Below are 24,993 nucleotides of genomic sequence, written 5' to 3'. Positions count from 1 at the left end.
TATTGCAACACGCAAATACCTAAAGCATATTTATAACCCTATGAAAACATGCCTGCATAAATATTTATATATTTTGTACCAATAACTCGAATATGGGAGCCATATATGGCATTCAGATACGCATAAAACATTGTTTTTACGTTTGTTTGTATTCCGCACTCAGAGCTCTCAACACAGCGCGGGCAGCGCCACGCCACTGCGCACGCGCGCGGGGCTCGGGGGCGCGCTCAGCCGGGCACGCGCGGCGCCGCTGGCCCCGCCCCCATCCCGCGGGCGGGGCCTGCCCCGATAAACACGGCCACGTGCGGGGGGGCGGGGCCTGCCCGCGCTTCCGGCAACACGCGCCTGCTGCCGCCACATAAATAGCGCGGAGCGCGCCCGCAGTTACTGCACCGCTGCAGCCGCCGCTCCGGGTACTGCCCCGCACCCTTCCGGGTACTGCCCTGTTCTGCTCTGCCCCGCACCGTTCCGGGTACTACCTTGTTCTCCTCTGCCCCGCACCGCTCCAGTCTCCGCTCCGTGCCGTCGCCATGCCGTTCCTGGGGCAGGACTGGCGCTCCCCCGGGCAGAGCTGGGTGAAGACGGCCGACGGCTGGACGCGCTTCCTGGACGAGAAAAGCGGCGGCTTCGTGGGCGACATCGGCAGGTAGCGGCGGCGGCGCGGTCCGGCCCCGCTGCCGGGCGGTGCCGCCAGGGGGCGCGGTGCCGGGGCGGGGGGGAGCCGTGAGGGGCGGACGGGGCCCCTCGCCCCGGGCCGGCTCTGGGGACGCCCCGGTGTCCGCAGAGCGGGGCCGTTGTGTGGGTGACCCCAGCCCTTTCGGCTGAAGGGCTCGGCCGCCCCTCCGGGCGTAGAGGAAGCTCCGAACGGGGGTCACTCACCCCCGGCTGGGGTCCGCACGTCCCTTTGTGGAGGCTTTTCCTCCCCAGGCGGCCGGGCTGTCCTCATGGCTGTGGAGTGTGACGAAAAATCGAGGAGCAGATGAAACATTCACCTGCCCCGTGGCCAGAGGGCTGTGCCCCCGGGGAGCATCGCCGGGCGTCTCCTAGGGGCCCTGGAGGTGGCTGCCCACCTTCCCCCCTCAAAAACAACCTTGCTTGGGGCTTCCCGGGCTCGGAAGGATGATGTGTCTGAAGCCATAAATCCTCCCCAGGCCATGAGTAATGTACCTTACGTGCTGCTTGACTAATCTGGCTGCAAAACATCAACAAACCCCCAAGATGGTGCGGGCAGGAAGCTTTGCAGTGCGTGGGAGTCGTGGGCTCCAGCAAGATCGCTCCTGTCAAAACCAAACTTTCCTCACAGAGCTCCATCTTCTCCTAGCTGTGTGCTGCCAGGGTTGGGGTTGCTGCCACCGGGCCTAGGGATGGGTCAGGAATGCCCATGACAAAGGGACTTGGAGTAAGAAGGGATTTGCTGTGAGCCACTCCTGAGATGTTACTGTGCAAGGAGGCTTATGTTGCAGGTATCTCCTGCTCTCTTCCATGTAAGCTGTAAGTAAAAATCAAGTTTAGGTTTGTAATTTTTAAATAGGTAGAAAAATGTCTGGCTGATGGTAGTGTATTGGGAATACTGAATTTAACATGGGTTTATACATCCCTTTTTCGATTTGAAAGCAAGGGGGTGGCATATTGACTCCAGGCTGAGGTCCTTGCAGTGCCAGGTCCAGGTGCCCAACTGCTCAACCTGTCAGGATGCCCTGGAGAATTGTGTGGAAACCTGGCAGTACATAAACAGGGTAATAATCTGCCTCCCATGCTGGAGTCCGTCCATTGCTGCTGTCATGGTGGTTTCAAATTACAGAGTCATTCAGTAGGAAGTCAACAGGCAAGCGTGTGCTGTTGACATGTGAGATTTAAAGCAGATCCATCTTGTGCTCTTGGGCTCAGATTCTGCTACTGCATGGAGCGTGTTAACCTGACCCCCTCTTGGTTTTGTGCAACCATGATAAAACATGAGCTTGGATATTCCAAAACAGCTTCTTCCTTGCCGCCATATTCTGTTCTCAGGTTTTGGTCCCCCCCAGCAGGAAGCAGCATGGATGGGGCACATGAGCAGCTGAGATGTTCTGCTCTCAGGTTTAGGTGGTTCTGAGTAAGCTGCAGCTGGCAGAAGTGTCTGGTTCCCTGAATTGTTGTTTCTGTGACTATTTTTCACCTTCAATGCTGCTGCTCTTCCCCTTCTGCAGTGCTGTGGTGAAGCCCATGGCAGCGGTACCTTCTCCACAGCTTGGATGCCCTGCAAGGGGGATGCGGAGTAGGAAGGGGGAGCTGAAGGTCATGGTGTTCTGAAACTGAGAGAGGTTTGTTCTTCCTCTGGGGCCATGTGCAGGTGCCAAACCAGAACACCCATCTGGATCATGCCATAGGGGATTTGGGTCCCTCCTGGTGCTGAAACTTTGACTTGGTCACTTGACTTTTGCATGTGCTGGTGGTGTGGCCATGCAGACAGCCAGTGAACAGGGGGGAAACAAGAAGTCTTGTCCCACAGGTTTCATTTCTTTGCAGGAGACTGTGCTGAATCGCTGTCAGAGGTGTGTTTGGTATGGTGCTCATGTTTGGGTTTTGTTTGAGACTAAGTAGTGTAAACACATGGCCTGTACAGGAAGCTTCCTGGCTGTGTAAGGGTCCTCCTCGCTGTCTCAGAGGAAGCTTGCCTAGGGCTGCAAGCAGCAGCAGCATGTTTTGGCACCTGTCAGAGCTCCAGGGCTGTCTGAGCCACAGTAGCTGAGAGGTGCAGCGAGGTGTCTGGGACCCTTCCTTGAGTTTAGACCTGCATGCAGCCATGCTTCATCCCTTGCAAGCTGCTAGAGTAATGGGTATGGCTCTGTTTTGTTCTCCTGAATGCATGGCCTGTCTTCTCCTTGGCACCTGTGAGGCACCCTGCAGCTCTGGGCAGCAGGCTGTGTGCTGGGCCTCTGCTGAGAGCCCCTGGTGGTGCTGCCCTCCCCTGCCTCCCCCAAGGATCTCTGCAGCAGTGCTGTGGCTGCCCAGGGGCTTCTTAGTTTTGAGTTGTGGCTTGGATCTGCTGATATGCAGGTCTGCAGTATGTGGGGATGTTGATGCACAGCCTCTTTATAGCTAGCCTTTCATTGCCCTTGAAAGAAATAATGGGTTATAGATCCCTTCACTAATAACACAGTTACAGCAGAGCTCCAGCAGAAGCAGGCAATGGGCAGTCTTGGACAAGAGATCCTAGCTGTTGACTTGTGTAGTCACTACTGTGCAGGGTCTGGAAAACCATCAGATAAGTCTGAACCTCAGCTAAGCTTTTCCTGTAAGCTTGAAATAGTATTTTGTGGGAACTCTTTTGTTAGTAAATATTTTGAGTACTTATATATGTCTTCAGGGATGTCTAAATATGTCCTTCTGTACCAGTCTGGCTGGCTCAGAGCAATCTGCTACCTACACTAGGAGGATATGGTGTTACTTAAGGATCGAAATAGGTTAAAGAGTGGAAAAGAACATTGCTCAGCAGTGTCCCAGCATGAACTGTGTAATCTCTGTTACCTGCTCCTGTCATGGGTGTCTTGGCTAGCCCAGAATTAAGGCACCAGAGGTTTCTTTAAAAATACCAATACTGGATGCTAAAACTTCTACTTCTCAGGGGCAGCCTACAAGAAGGCGGCTTTGGAGGCCACAATAAAAACCTGTCTGTTTTTTTGTCCTTGCAGGAAATACAGTGTTCAACAGAATGTAGAAATAAACAGAATCCTTGTTTTGTGTCATTCACAGCTTTTGTAAAAAAGATGATCACAACAAAGAGAATCTCTTCAACAGCATAAACTATGATGTTGCTGCCAAGAAGAGAAAAAAAGATCTGCTGAATAACAAAGCCAAGACTCAATGTAAGACATCTTTTTGGACTTCTTTTTAAACAAAAGTTTCTGCAGAAGAATGGAAAATGCTTCATATCTATGTTTTTTGCACAGTGCATGAAGAACCTTCTACTTAGGTCAAACATGCGCCCATGTTTGACCTAAGTAGAGAACTTGGATATGTGAAGTTTAATGTGAAGATTTATGCCCCATTAGTAATCCCTGTTCTGAGGAGTTGTGCTGCTTGTGTTCAGATTTTTTGTCATTTGTTTGTCAGGAGAGTAATTTTTTCCTATGGTACATTCAGATGAACCAGTTCCAGTATTTTCCCCCATAGACTTCCTTGTGCACAACAGGCTAAATTTATTCTTCCTTCCATATGCATGTTGAGCACTAATCTACATTACTGGAGGCTACAAGCCTGAATGTAAGCTTTGATCCTATCTCTGTGTGCGGAGTGCATGAAAAATGAAATAAGATTTCAGCTCACTCAAAACAATAGAAGGCTTGAAATCCTTCTGTGTGCACAGCGAGCAGCCCGAGTCTCAGATGGGGCCCTGGGGGAGCTCCCAGGGGAGCCTGCAGGGACAGCACGGCCTGCATTGGGCTGACTGCAAGATAGGTACTGGAGTTACATGTGAAGGCTACAAATGTAAACATACCCAGAGGAAATGAGTTACAATTCCCACACTGCTATTAACTCATTGTGCATCCCCCAGGATTTTGGAAACTCTTGCCAGAAGTTGGCCCCTCAGTGTATTCAGTTCTCTGAAAAAACAAATGTTACCATGACGGTTTTTGGCTGGATTCTGCTGTGACCTACCACTGAAAAGGGCTTGATGCAGGGTCAGCATGCCTGTAACTGAGACTGGGTCTGTCCTTGGACTTATGGTACCAGGCAGGAGTACATTTTGTAGCTTCAAGTTCATTAATTTACAGGCTGCTTTAGGAGCTCAATATTTTCTTTATGGAAAGGAGTCCAGCAGGGTGGGGAGGAGAATTTTTTTTACATACTAGCAGTTAAATTGCCAGTGTGTGGTGAAAGTAGGGTCAAAAGCCCATGTGAAAATGGAGTGGGAGAAGGACTGAGCAGTGTAATTGCTTATAGTACAGGCTCTTCTGCAAACAGAGTTAGCAGTATGTGCTGGGTATTTGGAAGTTATTTTGGGGAATGGATGGATCAACTCCCGTTCTGAGGGAAGGGAGGGGCAATTAGAAATAGGAAAATTTCGGTCCCACATAGTTTTTTCTTTTTTAGCAAGTTAGCTGCAAGCATAAGCATGCTCCTCTGAGCCTGACCTCACTGCTAAAAGCTCTCTTACATGCCTGGTGTCTCATGACATTTTTGCTCAACTTCAAATTTGACATACAATCCCAAGCCTGTAACCAAGGTAATAAATAGTTAATAAAATCAATAACAACAAAACCTGGCTGTCAGCCACACTTACTGTCTGGGACCAAAGAGGAGGTGCTATGGTATATCTGTGGCTCACAGATTAAACATTTACAGTCTCGGGGTGTGTCAATGAAACAGAAGCCTTTTCTGAGGCTTAGGGCTACAGTCTCAAATGAAGCTGTGCAGAAACAAAGCAGCTCTGCAAGTTGCTAGATTTGGTTTCAAATGTGGTGGTGTAAACAAAATAAGTTAATTTATAGTAAAAGACAGTGAATGTTAAGAGCAGAACAGAGATATAGCTCTCTGAGGTGGAAGATTTAAGTGAAATGTCTTTATCCAAACAGATTTCCACCAGGAAAAGTGGATCTATGTTCACAAGGGAAGCACAAAAGAGGTGAGTGCCTCTACAGGTTCTTTGTTCTCTTTTTTACTGATTTTTACAAGCAGTGGAAGATCCTGTGCTGATATAAATCAGCAGAAGCTCTTAAGAGGTAAGTGGAAGATCTGGCTTGTGGCTGGAATTTCAGTAATGATTTTAAGCCCCTTTCAGGGATCCAGGGCTCAATGTACAAGGCTTTGTACGTGTGTTTAAAATATGACTTGTTTGCTTCCCTCATTTAAAAAAAAAAGCTATTTGCAGGCCAAGCCATAATACTGTTCTTGGCTTTCACCCAGTAGAATCCTAACATGGAAAATCATTGGAATTTATCACAACGGCTCGCTTGCACTCATGGAGAGAAGTGGCTGTAGGGGACTGCTCTGAACTCGCACTCTATATTGAACCCCAGGAATGTGTGGCTCATTCTCACACATAAATCCATGTGTCATGAGCAGAGTATGGGTCTCTCTTGGGAAACTACCATGATCTACATTGGGCCATGCCCACTCTTGATGTCAGTAAGTGCAGCTCAGCAGGAGCCAGGCCTGCCTCCTCTGGTTGTGAGCTGCTCCCATGGTTTGTGGGTACAGCTTGCTAAATTGAGTTGCTCTGGGTCAGATCTACCTGATGCTGTCTGGAATCAAGTCTGCCAAAGCATGACCCAGAGTGTTTTTTCTTCTCAGCGCCATGGTTACTGCACCTTGGGAGAAGCCTTCAACCGGCTTGACTTCTCCAGTGCTATCCTGGATTCCAGGCGATTCAACTACGTTGTGAGGGTGAGTCGAAGTCCAGGGTTTATTTTGATGTGATGGTGGTGGAGGCTCTAAACTGAGCACCAGTTGGGTAATGGGAAGCACTGGCAAAGAAGAGATGTCTGAGCATGCAAGTGGGTGTGTTAGGCTTTTCTGCATGAAGTAATTCATGGAAGTTTTGTGTGTGGATAGATGCCCAAATCTTGTCTTTAGTTTATTAAAATGGAAAGAGAGCAAAGTGGTGATCATGTGGAAGATGAGCTGTCCTTAGCCTAGAATTCCTACTACTTTTCAATTGTGTCATTCACTTTTGAAACCCAGAAAGCTTGACTTCTAATTCCTGAGTTTTCAGTTCAGCTTCTGAAGAACATGGGCTGTCTGCAGATGCCACAGGGCACTGGAGACTTCTTTGCTCCAGAAGGTCCAGTCTGAGGTCTGTGGAGCTTTGTCTCCACTGATGTAATACAGGAAAGACTCAGGAGAGCTGAGCGTGTTGGGAATGAGGGGATGGGCTGAACCTCTTGGTGGCACTGATCTTAACTTCAGGATCACAGTTGCTCTTAATCCTTTGTGACTGGCAGTGGTTTCAGTGGGTGAAACATTTGTTTAGTCCTGACAACATTAGTTAAGAAAGGAGTCATCAGCTTCAAGTTTCCCATGCTCTGGCTTTGCATCATAGGTCAGGGCTTGGCATGGCCAAGGAGGTGGTAGTGGCTGGGGGGACCTACTGTCCTGAGAGCGGTGGATACTTGTATGTTTATTTGCATGTGATCTGCAAATTGATCTTGAATTTCAGAATGCTTAGCAAGATTTGGAATTCAGTAAGGTTTAAAAAAAGTTATTAACTTGAGGCTGTTTATGAACAGCTCCTTTTCATGCCTTGTGAGCAGCTGATCACTGGTGAGGCAACAGCTGTTCAGGTGTTAGGTTCTGGAGCAAGCAGCAGTGGTGTTGCTTTCCCTGTTAATCAAGTGTCATGAAAAGTGTCCAAGGAAGAAATTATCTGAGCAGGCTCACCTTGATTTTTTCACCTAGCTTATCTAGGTGACAAGTCCCCTGTGGAAACTTCTGTCACCCTGGGAAGGGTACAGGCATTGGGGGTGATGACCCCACTGGCTGTATAGGAAGGGCAATCACTTGGATGTCCCACAACAAGAGTGGTGGCAGGGAGTGGGGACTCTGGGGGAGGCAAAGCAGGATCCAAGTCATGTAAACTCCAGCTGTCCTAGCTCTGCTGATCTTGGGACAACTTGTTTTCCTGCCAGTGCAGAAGAGATCACCAGGGCTGAGGTAGTCGACGTTTCCTGATATTGGAGAGATATATATACACACACAGCCGTGTCATCTTCAGGGGGATTACTGGAGAAGGAACAGTTCATGCCAAGGCCATAACCCTTTAGTCAAATATAAAGAAGGAATGTAAAATAAAACTTGTTTAGTGCTGCAGATATCCTTTTGGCAGACTTTCTCATGACAGTGAAGAACTCCAAAGACCTCTGCTTAGCATGGCCTCAGGTCATGCTGTGCCACATGACGGGCCTCTGCTGCTTGACCCAATGTGATAGATGTCTCATATGGGACTGCAAAGGTTGAGCAGAAATCCCACTAAATTTTTTTGAAGAGCAAACTTAAATTTCAGTGATGTCTGATGGGGGAGCTCAGGCTGACCTTCTCTCTTTTTCTCATGAGGCCTTCATACACAGCATATTTGGGATGCTTTTATCAAAACCAACAATTTTGAAAGCTATGGAAGGTGACATGTGTACTTGTTTCTACAAATTACCTCTCCTCTGAGCTTTTAAGAATAGCTTTCCCCCAGTAGTTTTACAGATCTAGTACTACTGAGAAGTATGAAGGTTTCTAATTGAGGTTGACTTGTGGTTTGGCAGTTTAAAGAAGATGTTAAACCTGGTACCGTGGATCAAACTGTAAAGTTGACTTCTTAAAATAAAAGGCTTGTATCAGCCAAGTCTCCAGTGGATAGTAGTTCATAAAATGCCTTATATGCCAGATTTATTCATGAAAAGCTCTGCCTAGATGTGGATCATGTTTATGGTCCTTTGCAAGTCGCAGGCCTCTTAAAGCATATGAATGGGCAATCTGTCACATGGAAAATGCCTTGAATATTGGCAGGCAAAACATTTTTCCCTTCCTTTCCTCTCCTTGTTCTCTCTAGTTCCCCTCCTTGCTCAGGATACCTGATACTAATGTCATGCTACTTAATTCATCAAGCAAATGCTTTTCAAGGAGGGGAGTTGGAATTGGAGGCTGGGAAAGAATGTGACAATGTCTGTAGGGGAAGAAAGAGAAAAAGATGCAGGTTTGAGGTTCTGCTGGCTACACCCATGTTTGCGCTATTAAGACATAAACTGCATCACTTGCTGGTAGCAAAACAGGCTCTCAGGCTTAACATGAACTTACCTTTCTGAATTTCTCTGAACTTAAGTGAACAGTGCCTAAATGTCTTCAGTGCTTGCTTTCTTGTCACAGAAGTTTCAGCTTTAGATACACCCAAGGTAAGTTCTTGGAGTTTCTAATGGTGCACAGATGAAATGGGTACCTCCTTCAAGTGGAGTAGAGGTATGAGCTGCCAGAAGCTTGGCAGGTGTTTTTCATGGGCAAATACCATCAGCTGGAGCCAGTAAGTCCACGTAAGTGAAGCAGAAGAAATTTTCCTCTAACATCAATTTTCACTTGATGATCTGCTGGTACAGCTCTGGAAGTGCCAAGTTACAAGTATTGGTGTCATTACTTGGTCCTTTCTGATCCTTCAAATTAGTGCATCTGCTTACATGTTACAGAACAGACAGTGTTCCCTTTTTAGGGCTAATAAGGAAGTGTGTGATTGACCCAGAGGACCCAAACTGTTGTTGGTCTGAAGCAGCCCTGGTTTCTCTGGTCTTAGAGAATTTAATGAAAAGACTGGAAGCATTCTGTGGACATAATTAATGGGAGCAAAGACAAAGGTGCCTGCAGCCCAGAAGTTGGTTTTCCTTCAGGAACACTGTGTTCAAATGACAGACTTTGCAGGCTGCTTCTTCAGAAAAGGATTTCTCCTACGATGGTTGTGTAGTCTCAAGGGAAGGTGCTGTTTCTGGTCATAAAAACTTAGGTCATGTTAAGCAGCCTGGGCACAATGCTTCTAAAATAACATGATCTAGATTGTGTGCAGCCTTCTAAAGTAGTTTCTTAAATTTGCTTCTTAAGTTTTAATAGAGGTTAGCTCCAGGAGTCCTGGATTTATGCTGTCCTGAAAGAATATCAGCTGGATGCTGTCTCATGGAGATCTGTCAGCACCTGTGCTGCAAATCATTATAACTCGCCTTGCCTTGGCTCCACCTGTCAGCTGACAGCCAATGTGACACTTCAGCCACCAAAAGTGAAGGGCTGTGACAGCGGGGTGCGGTTAGAGGAGGATTTTTAAATTTTTCATTTTTTCAAAGCAGTCCAGATGTGAGGAGTCACATCCCCAACCATCAGGAACTTACGGATCCCCACATGGTGCAGTCCAACTTTCATACAGCTGGCTTGAGGTATTCAGTGGGGAATTTACACTTCAGTAGTTTGAGACTTGTGATTTTAATCACTACAGAACCTTTCCCTTTTTGAGTCAAGGTTGTACTCTCCTGCTCAGCACAGCAGGACTGCTGAGGATTTTTTGGCTTTTTGTGCTGTAAGCCCCAGCAGTGGTTATTTGGGGAGTGGATTGCCTGCACACCCCTGGGTTGAACCAAGACTGTGGTCAAAGTGCCATCTGGCTGTAGCAGGTCTAAGCAATGATGCACATAGTAGTCATGGGTGCACAGCAGTGTTTTCATGGCCCTGAAACAGGTGGCCCTAGTTCCCTGCCACATGGCACTGTTCTGTTTGCTATTTTTTATCTTGTGCTTATGGGAGGAGAAGGATCTGCTCTGCTGCTGAAGCTGAGAGACTTTGTTGTGCTGCTGCTCCAGGTGGGTTTGAGCAGGAGCCCCTCTTCACTCAGGGGAGGTGAGCAGGTTACTGTCATGCTGGGTAGGCTCTGGGATAACCTACTGCATCTCTTGCCTTTTCTCTATAGTTCTGGCAAACCTCTGATAGCAAATAAAATAGGGAAGGATTTTTTTAGTGGAGCTACCAGGTCAACTTTCTCAAATTCTGAGGAGCTGGAAGAGTGAATTTGGGTTTAATACCCTGTTTTCCAGAGGTGTTGCAGACTTCCCAGCTCCCGTTAAAACTAGCTGGAATGCAATTACTTAGTGTATTTGAAAAGCAGACCTTTTAAAATTGCTCTTAACCTTTCCCTGTGCACTCTCTCCTACCATCTGTCCCTCTCAGCTGAGCGTGGGCTGGACTTAATGCAGCCACATCATAACACAGGCTTGCAGCTCTCTGGTCTTTTTACCCTACTCAGCATTAATCTGAATTCATCTCCCTGCTTTAGTCTGTATTCTGCAAGTGGCAACTTTTTTTTTTATATATACTGCTGTAGACCCCAATTTGTCAATCTGTGACCATACTTGGGGCCTGTGCCAACACTAAAAGACCCCCAATGCACTGGAGCATGTGGGGCACAGATGAACTGTACTGCTTACCTGTTTTTTTTGTATTATATGAGCAGAGAAGAATAAAATATCTTTTGATTTGGAGGACTAGCTAGTTGCTCAGTCAGTGGTCCCTGGGGAGTGGAGTAGCCCTAGAAGTATTCACAACATAGTTTTCATATGGAATTTCATCCTGTGTTTATTGCTGTAGGAGAAGGGAGGTGACACATGATATCTGAGCTGGTTCACTGAACATAAATTGAACCTTGGTAAACACAGACAGGGCAAATTTGAATCTGTTCCTTTGACTAAATTAATTTTGTACCAATTTAGTGTTCTGCAAGGAACTGAGATTTTTTTCCTTGTTCTTCTAAAAGAATGGCCCTGGTGTCCAACTCCTCTGGTATTACATTACACGATGCTTATTGCTGCATGCACTTTGTTGTTTTTAGTAATGGGCACAGTATTGCTAACACCCAGCCTGGAGGAAGCTGTCTCTGTGCCAGCTCCAGAGCAGTGCAATCTGGAGACAGCAGTTGTTTGTGCACAGACAAGCTGATCTGGGTGCATGTATGGCCAGTGTACAGATGGAGTCTGGCAAATTGATCACTATAATCAAAGGTCTGAAGGCTAAACAGTTTAGGGTAACAGAGTATTAGAGACTACTGTGGGACATTGGTTGGGTTTTTTTTTCCTATTTATTTGTCCAGTATTTCAAAAAATAAAGATCTTCTATAAGCTTTTCAAATGTCTTGCAAGCTGCCTTGTATTTAGTTATTGGGGTCTCATTTAGCCAATATAGCCAGAAAATACACTGATGCTTGTGCACCAAATATTACCCAACTCTCCCACATCTCCTGTTTCCTCCAAACAAGCCAAGGAAACAAGCAGCCTGCCCTTGACAGGAGTTAGTGCAGGTCTTTTTTCATCTTGCTGAGAGGTTTTGTTTTTTTTTTTTTTTTTTTTTTTTTGGTCATGTGAAGTGCAAGATATTAATAGAATGTAAACTCAAAGCCATCTGATGGTGGTGTTGGCCTGGATATTAAACAGAAGATGAGATTGGTCACTCGAGGCAACTTCACTGCTCCTAAGTGGCAGTCACATGCCGGTGCCCCAGATGAGCAGAGCAGGCTGCAGTAATACCTCTCCCTCAGCCCCCGCTTCATGGCAAGCTGCCAGTGACTTTTTGGATACATTCCTGTCATTCTTATAGCAGGGCCAACAGTTCAGCTCATGACTTATCAAGTCTAGTCAAAAGCCATCTTAGTTACTTGACACAAGTAGTTGCACCTTCTCTGGTCTCTCTGTGGTGCCAGCAATGGGATACTGGAGCTGCAGATGATAAAGGATTAATAAGCTGGTCATGTGGCAATGTGTTGATTGATTTGTAGCATAAAAGGTTTTTCCTTTCCTACTAAATTAATACAGAAGTCTGTGTACATCCAAAACAAATGGACTGACACGTTGGCAGTCTGTGCATTTATATAATGTTGGGGGAAGGGAGAAAGGCTTGTAAGATCACAGGCCACGTGTTCTGCAGAGCATGTTCCATAGGAAATTTCCCCAGCTGTTCTTGTGGCACAGAGATGGGGAAGAGAAAGCGTCCTTCCCTGTGGGAAATGCTTCCATTAACGACTGCAGCCCAAATTCACTGCTCAGCTTGCTCAAGAGTCAGGAGGTCAATGATGGGAAGTAAATACTAATTGAAAGTGAAAGCAAGATTTTCATTAGGGGAGGTTAAAATAAAGTAACAGGGCAGACAGGGAAAGGTGGTTTGTTATTGTAGTTGTTAGAGTCAAACAGGGAAGGAAACTTTGGGAGGGAAGGGGTCTGTTGTGGGGAGGATTTTTGTTCTTCCTACAGTACTTAACCTTTCTGTCGTGGCGACAGCGCTCTGACAAAACCCATGCAACCCAGGAGTTGACGTAAATTGTGGAGTCTGATTCTCATTAATGGTCCATCAATAATATCCCCATCCACACAGGCATTTGCTCGTGTTCCCTTATGGCACTGCTTGTTTATGCCCCGGTGCGGGATGGTGACGCTGGCCGTTCGCTGTTCCCTGGTGTGAATAGCGGCTGTCAGTCCAAGCACCGCTGTGGTTTCTCTGCATCTCTAAACCATGAAATCAAGTTCCCTCTCCCCCCCAGAGTGAAGATAATCAAAATGCCTTTTTTCCCCCACCTCTTTTGATGTGAGTTTAGTTATTTGGCCTTTGCTCTCCTTCCCTTTTGCATTACTTTGCTCTGTTGTTCTGTCTCCTTTTTATTTTCAAGCAGCAAACAAGTCTCTGGACTGTTTTGCTGCGTCATGTGACTAGGAGTCAAGATTAGAAAGGTATCTCTGTGCTCTAAGGCTTGCAACTTCTATTTTTATCCACAGCTGTTGGAGCTGATAGCAAAGTCTCAGCTGACGTCACTGAGTGGCATTGCCCAGAAAAACTACATGAACATTTTGGAAAAAGTGGTTCAGAAAGGTAAGAAATGGAAATGGTGAGGGGGAGTCTGACTTAATCTGATGTACTTTGGTGAACCACATCCTTAACAATAGTCAGGCAATGCAAAATGGGTGAAGAGGGGCTCCACTGTTTATTTTTGCAGTGCAGTTCTGCTTTCTTTTCCCTCAATGAAGGACTTGGGTGGGAGGGGAAGAAATTTCTGTAGTCTGGTAGGTATCTGAGAGGTGACTCCTCCTTTCCCAGCTTTGCTCACTACCACCCCTTCTGCATCCTACTGAGTCCTATTTCTGATTGCAGAAGATCTGGCTGCTCATGCCGTCGGCCAGGCATATCTGCAATCCCTGCTGCTGCCTTGTTGGCATTGTGCTCTACCTACTGCTCCCACTGCTCTGGACGAGTGTCTTCACCTGTTCAGGGGAATGAATTGTGGTTGAGATGTGGCACTTCCCTTGTGGATGTTTAGCTGTTCCTGAAGCCTCCTGAGCATTGACAGCAGCCTGTTATTATACATAATGAGAAATGTGCATTTGCTGGGGAAGAGGTGCACGTAGATAAGTTCTTGCACAGTATCAGAGGGGAAAACTGGCTGGTTGCCAGTGGCTGGAAATGGGAAGTGCAGCAGATCTCATCTGCTTATCCTGGGAGGCTCTCTTTCCATCTGCTGTCTAACCTGCTGTGACTGGCTAACATTTAAGTGCTTTCATCTGAAAAGAAAAGCACAGGCTGGCTCTCTTGGCCTGTGAAATTACAGCAAATAACTTGCCTGAGAAACATGTATATTCAGAGAAGGATTTTGACAATTCCCATTTTTAACCTTTCCTGTTCTTCCAAAGTCCTTGAAGATCAGCAGAACATCAGGCTAATAAGGGAATTGCTGCAGACCCTCTACACATCCCTCTGCACATTAGTTCAACGGGTCGGCAAGTCTGTCCTGGTCGGAAACATCAACATGTGGGTGCACAGGATGGAGAGCATTCTTCACTGGCAGCAGCAACTGAACAACATTCAGATCACCAGGGTAAGCACAAATCCTGAAAGCTAAAAATATTGTCTCCATAATGAACCCTTTTTTTGTCAACGGCTCTCATTTGGGTGACTGCTTCCCACACTCCACAGTGCAAGCACAGACTTGGAAGGACCTGGAGTTGCCAGAATAACTGGATGCTTTCCTAGCATCACTTGACTCCCTTAATTCAAACTCAGTGTACACAACCCAGGATCATGCTTGAGGATACTGGTCACAGACTGTGGCTTGACTCCATAATGGCTGTGAAGTGCTGTGTGAACAAAGCTGGACAAAAAACCATCTCCCCCTTGTCAGTCCTCAGAGGCCAGGCCTCAGTGTGAAAAGTCAACTCAGGCTTTCTCAAATTGAGCAATTGCCTTCTAAACTTGTTTGTCAGACAGCTGAGGTTTTTAGATTTGTTTAATCTGTAAATTAAATGCAAATTTTCAAATAGCTGCATAACTTCATGCTTCCTGGCTGAAAATACCAATAATTCTTCCAGTAGTCTGGAGTTACCTGTTCCAGCTGGATGAGTCCTGCTTTTACAACATCTGTTTTTTCAACAGCATCTGTGGGGATGGGAAGGATGTGTTAGATGATAAATTTCTAGACTGGCTTTGCATGGGAATCAAATCTGAACTTGTTTCATGTCACACGATCACAGCAGGTTTGATGTTGGACTAGACCTCTGGAGCTCATCTGGTCAAACCCCTCTGCTCAAGCAGGGATACAAACAAGTTGCCCAGGACTATATATACTTTTTTTTTCTGTCTCCAGTGGATACTTACTTCACTGAAATGCTGAAGTTTTCCCCCATGCTGATATCTGTGTTGGTGTTCTCCTTGTAGTCTTGAAGAACTCTGTCTATTCAGACAAAAGTACATCAAAATATTGCTTGTGAAAGGAACTGCCTTTTACACATATTTGTGTAGGTTTGCAGACTTTTTCTAAAGTAAATAAAATACATGTAGAGCATGCAAAAAAAATTCATACCACTGAAGATAACTTCAGTTCAAGCTGGAACAAAACCAGATGAATTCAGAGAAAGGAAGAAGCTCAGCTCTGTGCAGCCAGTTACTTATGGTGCAGTGAACTTGTGGTGTTTCTAAAGGGGAAGATATCGTGCAACAACACTAAATCATTAAAAGAAAAACCAGAAAATCGAAAACCAACCTTGAAAAGTGTTGTATGTGCTATAGCTGCTTTATAAAAAAGACAAACTTCTGCCCAGAAAATGACAGTTTACTGATCTGTTGTGGTCTAATCTGTGTTCTTTCTGCAAAAAAAAAGTAATGCTTGAAAAGAGTACTGAGGGAAAGCTAGTAGCAGATAAGCTTTTGGCCTGATTCAGAAAACCTGTAAAGATTTGCTTGAGTTACACAAGTTTGGTTTTTTGGGGTTTTTTTTCAGAAAAAGATATACAAGTGTAAGCTTTGTTTGGGATTTTTTTTTTTTTTTTTTTTGTTTTTTGTTTTTTTTTTTCAGAAAAAAATATACAAGGGTAAGCTTTGTTTGGGTTTTTTTTTTTTTTTTTTGATCCAAAAGTCTCTGAACTTAGTCTTGCCTGTTTTTCCCTAGCAAAGCTTATATGTAGACATAGCTCAGAAGAGTGCAAAATACAGCCTGGCAAGGAAGAGCAGTGGGACATGATCCAGGGATCCAGTGTGTTTGCCCTCCCCCAAAAAAGGTGCCAGGCTGTCATGGAAAGGAATGTCCTCCAGACACTGTAGAGACAGTTCACTCCTCCTGGAGTGATTGTGTCAGGTCTGCCTGGCAGGTGGTGATGCAGAAATGGATGTTTTGTTTGAGAAGCTCAGGTCCTTGCAGGTTCTGGGCAGGCCAGCACTGAGGGAAGGCAGGAGCTGCTGCTGTGCAGATGTACTTACTGTTCCTTGGAGTCTCCCATGCTGTGGGATGGCTGGGGATGGGACCACATGATTAAAAGCAGTCTCATGCAGTGTTTCCCTGCTGCTGGTGGGCTGTGTGCTGCTTGTTGAAACAGTTAATAGCTCTGCCAAAGATGAGGCGGGTGCTGTGACTCTGCAACTTAAAATAGCAGCATCTCTGTGCAGGGTAGAGGATGAACTTGGCACATCTGTCTAACATTGTTTCTTTGTTGGAGCCCAATCCTAGAAGCTGCTGTTTGCCTTAATAAGGCTGGGGCTGGTTTTGAAGCTGCAGCTGGTGCCCAGGTTGTGGTCCTTGCTGATGCCTTGCTCCTGTGTATAGCTTAGATTTCCCCTGACTGTAGGACATGCAGCTGCAGCTCTCCTGTGGTCAATTTGTCCTGGAGCTGTACCCCAGGTGGACTTGCAAAATAATCCTGGACCCTGTGGAGGCTAAGCAAAGGTGGATGGGGGTGCCTTTTGTCTCTTTAGGCTAGGATCTGCTTTTGTGTGGCTGAACAGCCTGGAAAACCAGGGCTGCAGTCTGTGGGAAAGGGGCAGGTCCTTCAAGTGTTCCCAGAGGAAAAGCTGGCCCTGCCAGCAGTGACCTGGGAACCCATGCTGTGAGTGCTCACCAGCCACTGCTGTGGTTGCAGCAAGATCCTGTGATGCTATAAGCTAAAACACATGTCAGGAGAGCATGAGATTCCCAGCAGTGTGTGTAACCAGAACTGAACTTGAGAAGTAATGCCCATCTGCCTCATGGTGGAGAGACCTGGATGGACAGTAGCTGATAGCACGATACAGCCAATGTACTGCTGTGGTGAAAGCTGATGGTGATACTTCAGGGAGCAGACCCTCACAAGTATGGATGTGGAGTGGACAAAAAGGAGAGAAGGAGGCTTGAACTGCAACTCTCCTAATTATTGTACTACAGATACATGTCCTCTCCCTAGAGGTTATCTCAAACAGTTATGGGGCAGAAGATCCAATATTTCCATGTAAAATGTCTCCTTTACTTAGAAGAGAGAACTGCTTTTTTGTTCTCTGCGTGAAGAAGTTCTAAAAAAGCAGTAGCTATGCTACAAGCTAGGATTTCTTAGGTTTTCAGCTTCCTGGGAGCTCAGTTCTGTCTGTCTCTTCCAGCCTGCCTTTAAAGGAACCACTCTGACCGACCTGCCATTGTGTTTACAATTGAACATCATGCAGCGACTGAGCGATGGGAGGGACCTGGTTAGCCTGGGTCAGGTGGCTCCTGACCTCCAAGTGCTCAGTGAAGACAGGCTGCTGTGGAAGAAACTGTGCCAGTACCACTTCACGGACAGACAGGTATGAGGAAAGGTGCAAACTGACATCAGTTTTTGGTGTACCCCCCCAGAAAGAGTGTCTGCCCTGCATGTTCTCTTACTTGGCTGTCTCATGGATATGAGGACTGTGCAGCAAGCTGATAATATAGGCTGGCATGAGAATGGCTGTGAAGATGATTTATATAGAGGGTTTTACATGCCACAGCAATGATTCCTGAAATAGGAGCTTGAGGAATTAATCATACACTGAATTTCAATCCTAATCCAGGTGGGAACAACTGCATGACTTGCAGTTGCTCCTTGCCCCATGTGTGCAGGGAAAACGTGCAGGCAAGCTCCTGCAATCACCCTGATGTCCCAGGGACTGACACCCTTGCTGAGGATCTTTGTGGATGGGGTCCATGAGCTGTACTCCCTTGCCCTTTAGAGCAAGACATCCCCTCTGAGCTGTTCTGTGAGTGATGGGATGATATGTGGAAAACAGGCCTACTGCTGCCCACTTCATACCTGTGTAAACATCTCTGGCAGGCTGGGAATCATCTGGGATCATCTAAACTTAAAAGCAAACAAACAAAAAACACTCTCTGTTTATGGGTGAATGTCTGGGGTGTTTATACTAGACCTCTGCACTTCAGGAACCGTGTGCCAGATTTCTCTGCTGACCTGGCTTTATTCACTCACTCAATCTGACTTCGGAAGTGACTCTGGAGGAGTTATTTCTTTTATTAAGTGAATTCAAATCCAGTCTCTGCAACTAATGAACCCTAAAAGAGAAATGGGTGTCTCCCAAGCTAATATGACTAATCACTGTCTCTAGAGAAAAATACCTCAACTTTTACAGCTGTTAAATGCAACTCTACTTGCTGTGCTGCCCACCAGAAACAGTGGTCAAAGTAGTATGAGATAGGTCCCAGGGTTTCAGGCTGCCTACAGTGAGGTTGATGAAGACAGAACAGACCCTCATAATGGTATTGAGTGAGGCTGTTCCCATCAGGAAAATGCTTATAGCTTTTTCAGCTATAAGTAGAAAGTAAGAGCTTCTTAGCTCAAAGAAGCTGAGAAGTCTTTAAAGTAAGAGCTTTCTCAGTGTTGCAAGGGAACTGTTATGTTACTGGCAAGGTTGACATGCGAGGGAGAAAACATCATGAGCTGAACAGAACAAACCAGTTTTTTGACCTGCTATAATTGTGTGTATCTTTTCTTTAAGATTCGCAAACGTCTGATCTTATCTGACAAAGGACAGCTGGATTGGAAAAAAATGTACTTCAAGCTCATAAGGTGTTACCCACGGAAGGAGCAGTATGGTGACACACTGCAACTGTGCAGGCACTGCCACATCCTTTCCTGGAAGGTATGAGGTGCTGGTGGGACAGACTTGATGGGGGCAGGAGTCATGGGGCATCCAGTGCTTCCTCTGATTGCGGCTGGCTTAGGGTGTTGCAGTTCCTTTGCCTGCATAGCCTAGTGAATTCCTACATCTTAATTCTCCCTCAGCTATTAAGGCCCTTTCGTCTCTGCGCTTCAGCAATCCCAGCTTTATCTTGAACATGAGTAGTGTCCATTGGGACCAGAGGGTTGGAAAATGGGCACGTTTTAGGGCTGCCTGCAAGAAACCATTTTAGCACTGCCAGCAGCTTCCTCTACCTATTATATGCAAGTGGAGGTCTTGGCAACAGAATCAGCTGGAATGAAAGCTGATGGCTGCAAAACAGCTCAGGACAAAAATCTGCTGACCACTGTGGTGATATGCAAGGCATGTGTCTGGAGTTAAACTCCAGGAGGTGATGGTAGGCTCTAGCCTCTCTTCCCTCAGAAGAGTGGAACAGAATTAATTGGATCCTTGCTGCTTCTTTTGTCAATGACTTGCCCCTAAGATATTAAGCCCAGTTCTGAACTATTATTCTGGACTCTGCTCTACCTACTTGCACGTGGGATGTCTGGCAGAGGGGCAGTGCTAAGCTGGCTGATGCTTTGGCAGCCTTTCTGCAACCTCTCTAAATAGAATTGTTTTCTCCTTTCCCAGGGTACTGATCACCCCTGCACAGCCAACAACCCAGAGACTTGCTCCACCTCTCTTTCACCACAAGAGTTTATCAACTTGTTCAGGTTCTGAACTTGGGTCAGCGCAGCTTATGCAATTGCTACAGGACACTGTCACAGAGCTTGGACACTCCATTTGTAAATAGTGTAAATATTCATGTTTGCTTGAAGCTCCTGAGTCAAGGAACAAGAGGATCTTGGAGAAGAAAGGTGAAGTTGCTCACTGACAAGCAGCACTTAAGGAATACAGACTTCCATAAGAATGGTGTATAAATACAGCATGTTGTACAGAGTCCCTTTTTTATCATCAAAGTACAAGATACAGGGCAAAAAGACCTTCATTTTTTGTTTTTAGAAGTTAAAAATGAATTTGCCCCACATCCATTTGAGAACTCTCTTGGTTTGTTTCTAATAGAGAGAAAGCAATACGAGGCTAGGACTGTTGAACTGTTCCTCCATCTGGTTTTATTTAGCATACATATTTATAAGTATGACATTTTAGAAATATTTATGAAAAATATCCCTGTGACAAGTTTAATAATACTTTTGTGTTTTTAAAAGGACACATTCTGAAGTACTTAGGATAGAAATCTAGCCTACTTGCGAGACAGAATCGCAGCATACCACTTTCTACCTCCAATAGATTGAGTACCTTTCAAACAAAAATCCAGTGTACAATGTGAACTTTTGTATTTTGTACAATGATTTAAAGGGAAATGTTTGTGATAGTAAGCATCTTTTCTTGTATTAATGCTTACCTCTTTACATTAGTTTTCTTGCTCTACTCAGTGCTTGAATGCCTAGATGATAGGCACCATATGAATACCTAAGAATTTACTCCATCCTCTTTTAATTTGTTGGTTTTATGAAAGACCATGTAAATGTGAAAAGAGAAGACAAAAGCATGAGCATTATCTATAAGGGAGGAAGTTCTATGATAGGGAAACAAAGGACTGGATTTAATCTCACAAGGTAAATTCTTATCTGCTTCATTAGGTTAATTGCACTAGTTGAAATCCTAAGTGAGGTTAGAATCTGTTTTTTCAAGCCCATGTTTTCCAACATATACACTGCTCTGTATTCCCACTGCTGTCAAGTGAGTTCAGTCATCTTGGAGCTGGTAAAATATATGGGGAACTGGGCCATTGAATCTCATTAAATGATACGGTTTTTATTCACTGGAAGACTGGCAGCAAATGTTTTGTTTCAGAGCCCTGGAGCTTAGGGAGTGATTAGTATTTGGCAGTCAGCACTTGGGTAAGCAAGGGATTTCCAACATACTGCTATCTTTGGTTCTTTCTCCATGCCAGGGGCAAAGACCCAAAGACCCTAGTTCTTTCTGCTTCCAGTGCTGAGCTGCTTTATGGGATCTTCTGACCCTAACCCAGAGCTAAATTTTCAGTGCTACAGAGTAAGTGGCCATTTCACCATGGCTGTGATCTGGCTCACTGTCTCCTCTGTTGCATGCAATGCTTCACTTTTCTCTACAGTGGAGCTTGAAGAATCCAGCTCATACACAGCAGTCTGAAAACATGCAGTGGAAAGTTTTTGCTGTTTGCTAGTAGATTTCCTTTATAGCACTTTCTCTGTGTATGATGAAAGCAGGATACCTCGTAAGGGTAAATATTTAGTGGGTTGTGTGTGACTATGTACAAAAATTTTGAGGAAAAGGAGTACTCAGGACAATTCAGGAAGAACTACTTGAGTTAATTATTGTTAAATATGCTGTTCCTTTTTTTACATTTTTATAACTGACTTCAAACACTTTTCTGCAGCTGTTTGTATTTTAAAATGACAGTATTTGCATTTTTGCAAACTAAATCACTTTGCATATTCTTGGAAGAGATGTGAAAAGGGAGAAAAGCTGCCTCTAGATGGAGCAGTGGGAAGAGGGGAAGAAAATGCAGAAAATGCTGTCAAGAACTGCCCTTCTCCAGCCACCTAACAGCAAATCCTGAGTTTTTGCTCTTCCAGAGAGTTCTGTGAGCCTGCATCACCCTTAGCCATGGCCCAGAGCTTGTCACTCTCCAGAGATGAGGGGAAAACACATGCAGGATAACAAGCTTTATCTTGGTGTTGATGCCCCATTCATCAGTTTGACTGTTGGTGGAAAGCATAAGCCTCCTGATCATACTCATGTCACCTGAAAGTGATTTAAAAACTGCTACCTTGGAAAAACACACTTCTTGTGCTTGTTTGGAGGATGTTTGTGAGTAAAAGAGGCCAGTTTCTGTTTTCCTTCATGCGTTGATGGCAGCGGGTAGACAAAGCTGAAATCTGGCTTCATGAGTGAGGACATTAAGGAGTGAAACTTGCAAGTGAAGTGAATTTGGAAAGTCCTGTAGCTCCTTTATCCAGCAGTGAGAAGACCTATCCCCTTGGCATCTTTTGTTTCCGGCTATGACCTGGGGTTGCTTTGTTTTGTAGTTTTGCCTCTGCCACCCATGGTGAGCCAACCTGTTGTGATGGGGAGGCAACAGTATTGTGGTATGAAATGCTGCAGCATTCTGCCTGCTCTGCATCTGTACTTAGCACTTACCCTGTGTGAGATTGTGACACTGAGTGAATTTTAAGCTCAGATTTGAATCTGGCCTACTGCATTCCCTGTGTAAGAAGATGGAAATTCTTAACACTGAGCTGTGATTTGGGAGTGTCTTGGCTCCAGCCATTGCCTCTATCAACCCTCTATCAACCCACTGGCCTCCTCTACCCAGAGACCATGGATCATACTGACAACAGATTTAATGTGCAACTGAGGCTCCTATTTATAACATTTACTTCAATTACAGTGTATTTTTTTTTCTTAGTACTGTAAGGGTCGAAGTGCTGAAGATGATTTGTTATACATAGACACTTGTCTGTTGCTTGTGTGAGGTCTTGGGAAATTGCTGTCAGTGTCCAAACTAGCAGCAAACCAAGCAACTACTGTACAGAACAAAACAGACTAAACAAAAAGAAAGAGAATAAGCCTTATTCAGTTACTGCCTCAGTCATTACCCTCCTGCTGCAGCAATTGTCAAAGATGGCCTTGGTCTCTTTGGGGACCCATTGTTTCTTGAGTGGCTGGTACAGGGAGATGTTGCAGTGCATTCAATACTCTTGGTTTGTATTTAAAACAAAATACTGTTGCATCAAAATACCTTACTCATTTACAAACAAAGCAATCAGTATTTCAGGGGTGCAAAGGCACCTGCTTGGCTGAGGGTGGCAGAGTAACAAAACTGACAGTGATATCAGGAGCTTCCAGGTGGGATGGTTTAAGGCTGTTCTCATGCAAAAAGGACTTCTTTATTTTAAGACAATTGTGGCAAAGCTGTTGTGAAGGGAAAAATAGACTTCTGCTTGTATTTTGTAAATGGAATGTTTGTTTCAAATGACATTTCACTTTCCAGCTAGTTGATGCATTTCCATTGGATGTGCATCAATTCTTATACTAGGAGAGTTTTTCCTCTCTTTGGGGTTTTCTCTTTCCAACATATCCAGGGAAATCTCATTGTCTTTAGAGGATGTATTTAACTAGTGCAACAGCATAGAACATGGTGCTGTGAGGAGGAAAAATAGATCCATGCAGGCGAGGAGGCTTAGGAAGGGAGAGATCCTGGAGATCTGTTTCAGCTTTCTAGAAGAGGCCAGTGTTTGATGTGGTGGCCATTTCAAGAGGCACGATTTCAGCTGTACATACCTTAAGCCATTTATACTAACTATGGTATGCTGAAGTTTGATCATAAAGCGTGTGTACCTCCTCTTAGGTTATTTGGGTTTCTTTTTTTTTTTTTTTTTTGACTGTGGGAGTTGCTAGATCCTTAATTATGTAAAGTGATTAGGAAAATGTGTATTGCTCTGAAGACATTGCTTTGTACGTAAACATTTAATTGCACCCTGCCACTTTCTGTATATGGGAATATATTTTATGTTGCTTTTCTGTGCCCCAGGTTTTAAACTGTTTGTATTCCCATTTCTGTTTGACTTCAGTTACTTTTGGGAAGCTGTCACCTTCTAGAAAACATACACAGGTACTAAACCAGCTTTTCTTGCCCAGAAAATTCCTTGGCTCTTAGTTGCTAGAATTTCATGTAGAGCAGGAACATTTCAAATCCTATTGTGTGGCAAACAAATCAGATGTGCTTTTCACACTGATTTCCTGCTTGGTACAGCAAACCAGCGTTGTCCTCTGCGGTTGTCCTTACAAACGTGTTGCACATCTTCCCTGTAGATCAGCACCTTGCCAAAAAGACATAGCTTTAAATGAAGATGCCCCTCTTTGTAGCTGGCCTGTTTGCACAAGCACAGGCCCTGTGGAGCTGATGGCTGATCAGGCTGGTATAGACTCACTCCCTCCTTCAAGCTTTGGGACTCTGTTCTGCTTGTGCTGCTTTCTCAGCTCTTTGCTTGTAGTGATGCTGGTTCCAGGCTCTGAAGCTGTGGTCAGCCATTCCACACAGCTGTCAGTCTGTGGCTGCTGCGCTCTGAGTCTTTACCAGCACCTAAATTCTACCCAGTGTCTTCCTCCAGTGATTTTGGTAGCAAATCAGCTTTGCAGGATCTGGCCCTAGGAGAACAAATCCATCTTGTCCTTGACACATGCTGTCTCAAGTATACAGATAGTCTTGACACCAGGGAAATTCCTTATCTATTGACCAAGTGTTGCTGCTTCTCCTCCTGGGAGGGCAACTGAGGGTGGAATTTGCCTTTCTTTAGCCATCCCGTGCTGCACAGAATGCTAACATGTCAGCTACCAAGAGAATACTTTAATTTGAAATAGCAAATGTGCTCATCTTTAGGAACTAATCTACAGTTATTATAAATACTTATATATGGAGGAGAGCGTGTGTTCTATTTTTCCTTGAAGTTTTAACTAGAGATGATACGAAGTGAAAGGCATCCCTTACATAAGATTTTTGTTTAATATTATTGTGTGGTTAAAATCCTTCCATTATAAATTTGCACACTTTTTTCCTCTTTCCTTGCATGTTCAACTGATTTTTATAGCTGTTCTGTGCAGACAGTATTTTTGTAAAACATTTTTGACACTGAATTGCAATAAATGTTCAAACAATGTGAACCACAGAGTTGGTTGTCTCGTTGTTTCCAAGGTGGTGACCTTATCAGCCTTGAGCTCCTGATGACTGTAAGCAAAGACTGTTCTGCAGGAACATCCAGAACTTGGCTCATTGTCACAGTAGAACATCCCAGATAGAGCTATTGCTTCATCATATCTCCAAGGGAAATGAGCCCTGGCTTCCAACAGAACCCAGGCTCACAGGGAGCCTTGTGCTCATGAATCTGTACTTGCCCACAGCACAGGAGTGATTGCTGCCCCAAAGCAGATCACCAATGCTCACACTGATCTGAGACCTTCAGCTCCAACTTATGGCTTAGAAAATACTGGGTTTTTTTCTAGTCATATTGCCTGAGTGATGATTTTTAATCT

General features: G+C 45.0%; 1 protein-coding gene across 2 annotated transcripts; it reads left to right on the top strand.

Annotated features, from left to right (window-relative positions):
* Nucleotides 1-348: 348 nt before the first annotated feature.
* FBXO32 (F-box protein 32) lies at nt 349-24,624 on the top strand. Of its 2 annotated transcripts, none has more exons than XM_041407546.1 (9): nt 349-646; nt 3,733-3,845; nt 5,556-5,605; nt 6,274-6,366; nt 13,248-13,341; nt 14,157-14,341; nt 17,362-17,544; nt 18,730-18,873; nt 19,546-24,624. In XM_041407546.1, the coding sequence occupies exons 1-9, from the start codon at nt 531-533 to the stop codon at nt 19,633-19,635; spliced, it is 1,068 nt and encodes a 355-aa protein (XP_041263480.1). In that variant the 5' UTR covers nt 349-530; the 3' UTR covers nt 19,636-24,624. The 2 variants fall into 2 exon arrangements, with proteins under 2 accessions (XP_041263480.1, XP_041263481.1); XM_041407547.1 differs by lacking the exon at nt 349-646 and adding an exon at nt 663-1,491.
* The last annotated feature ends 369 nt before the right edge of the window (nt 24,625-24,993 follow it).

Source organism: Onychostruthus taczanowskii, unplaced genomic scaffold (genome assembly GCF_017590055.1).
Source record: "Onychostruthus taczanowskii isolate IOZ18803 unplaced genomic scaffold, ASM1759005v1 scaffold27, whole genome shotgun sequence".
NCBI lineage: Eukaryota > Metazoa > Chordata > Aves > Passeriformes > Passeridae > Onychostruthus > Onychostruthus taczanowskii.
Note: the sequence above shows the minus strand (reverse complement) of the source record. Positions and strands in the feature narration are given on the sequence as shown.

Bases quoted from the DNA above. Each gene is read 5' to 3' on its own strand.
- FBXO32 (XM_041407546.1), top strand. From the start codon at position 531: ATGCCGTTCCTGGGGCAGGACTGGCGCTCCCCCGGGCAGAGCTGGGTG. The intron at 14,342-17,361 runs GTAAGCACAAAT...TGTCTCTTCCAG, and splicing joins ACAACATTCAGATCACCAGG to CCTGCCTTTAAAGGAACCAC. The intron at 18,874-19,545 runs GTATGAGGTGCT...CTCCTTTCCCAG, and splicing joins GCCACATCCTTTCCTGGAAG to GGTACTGATCACCCCTGCAC.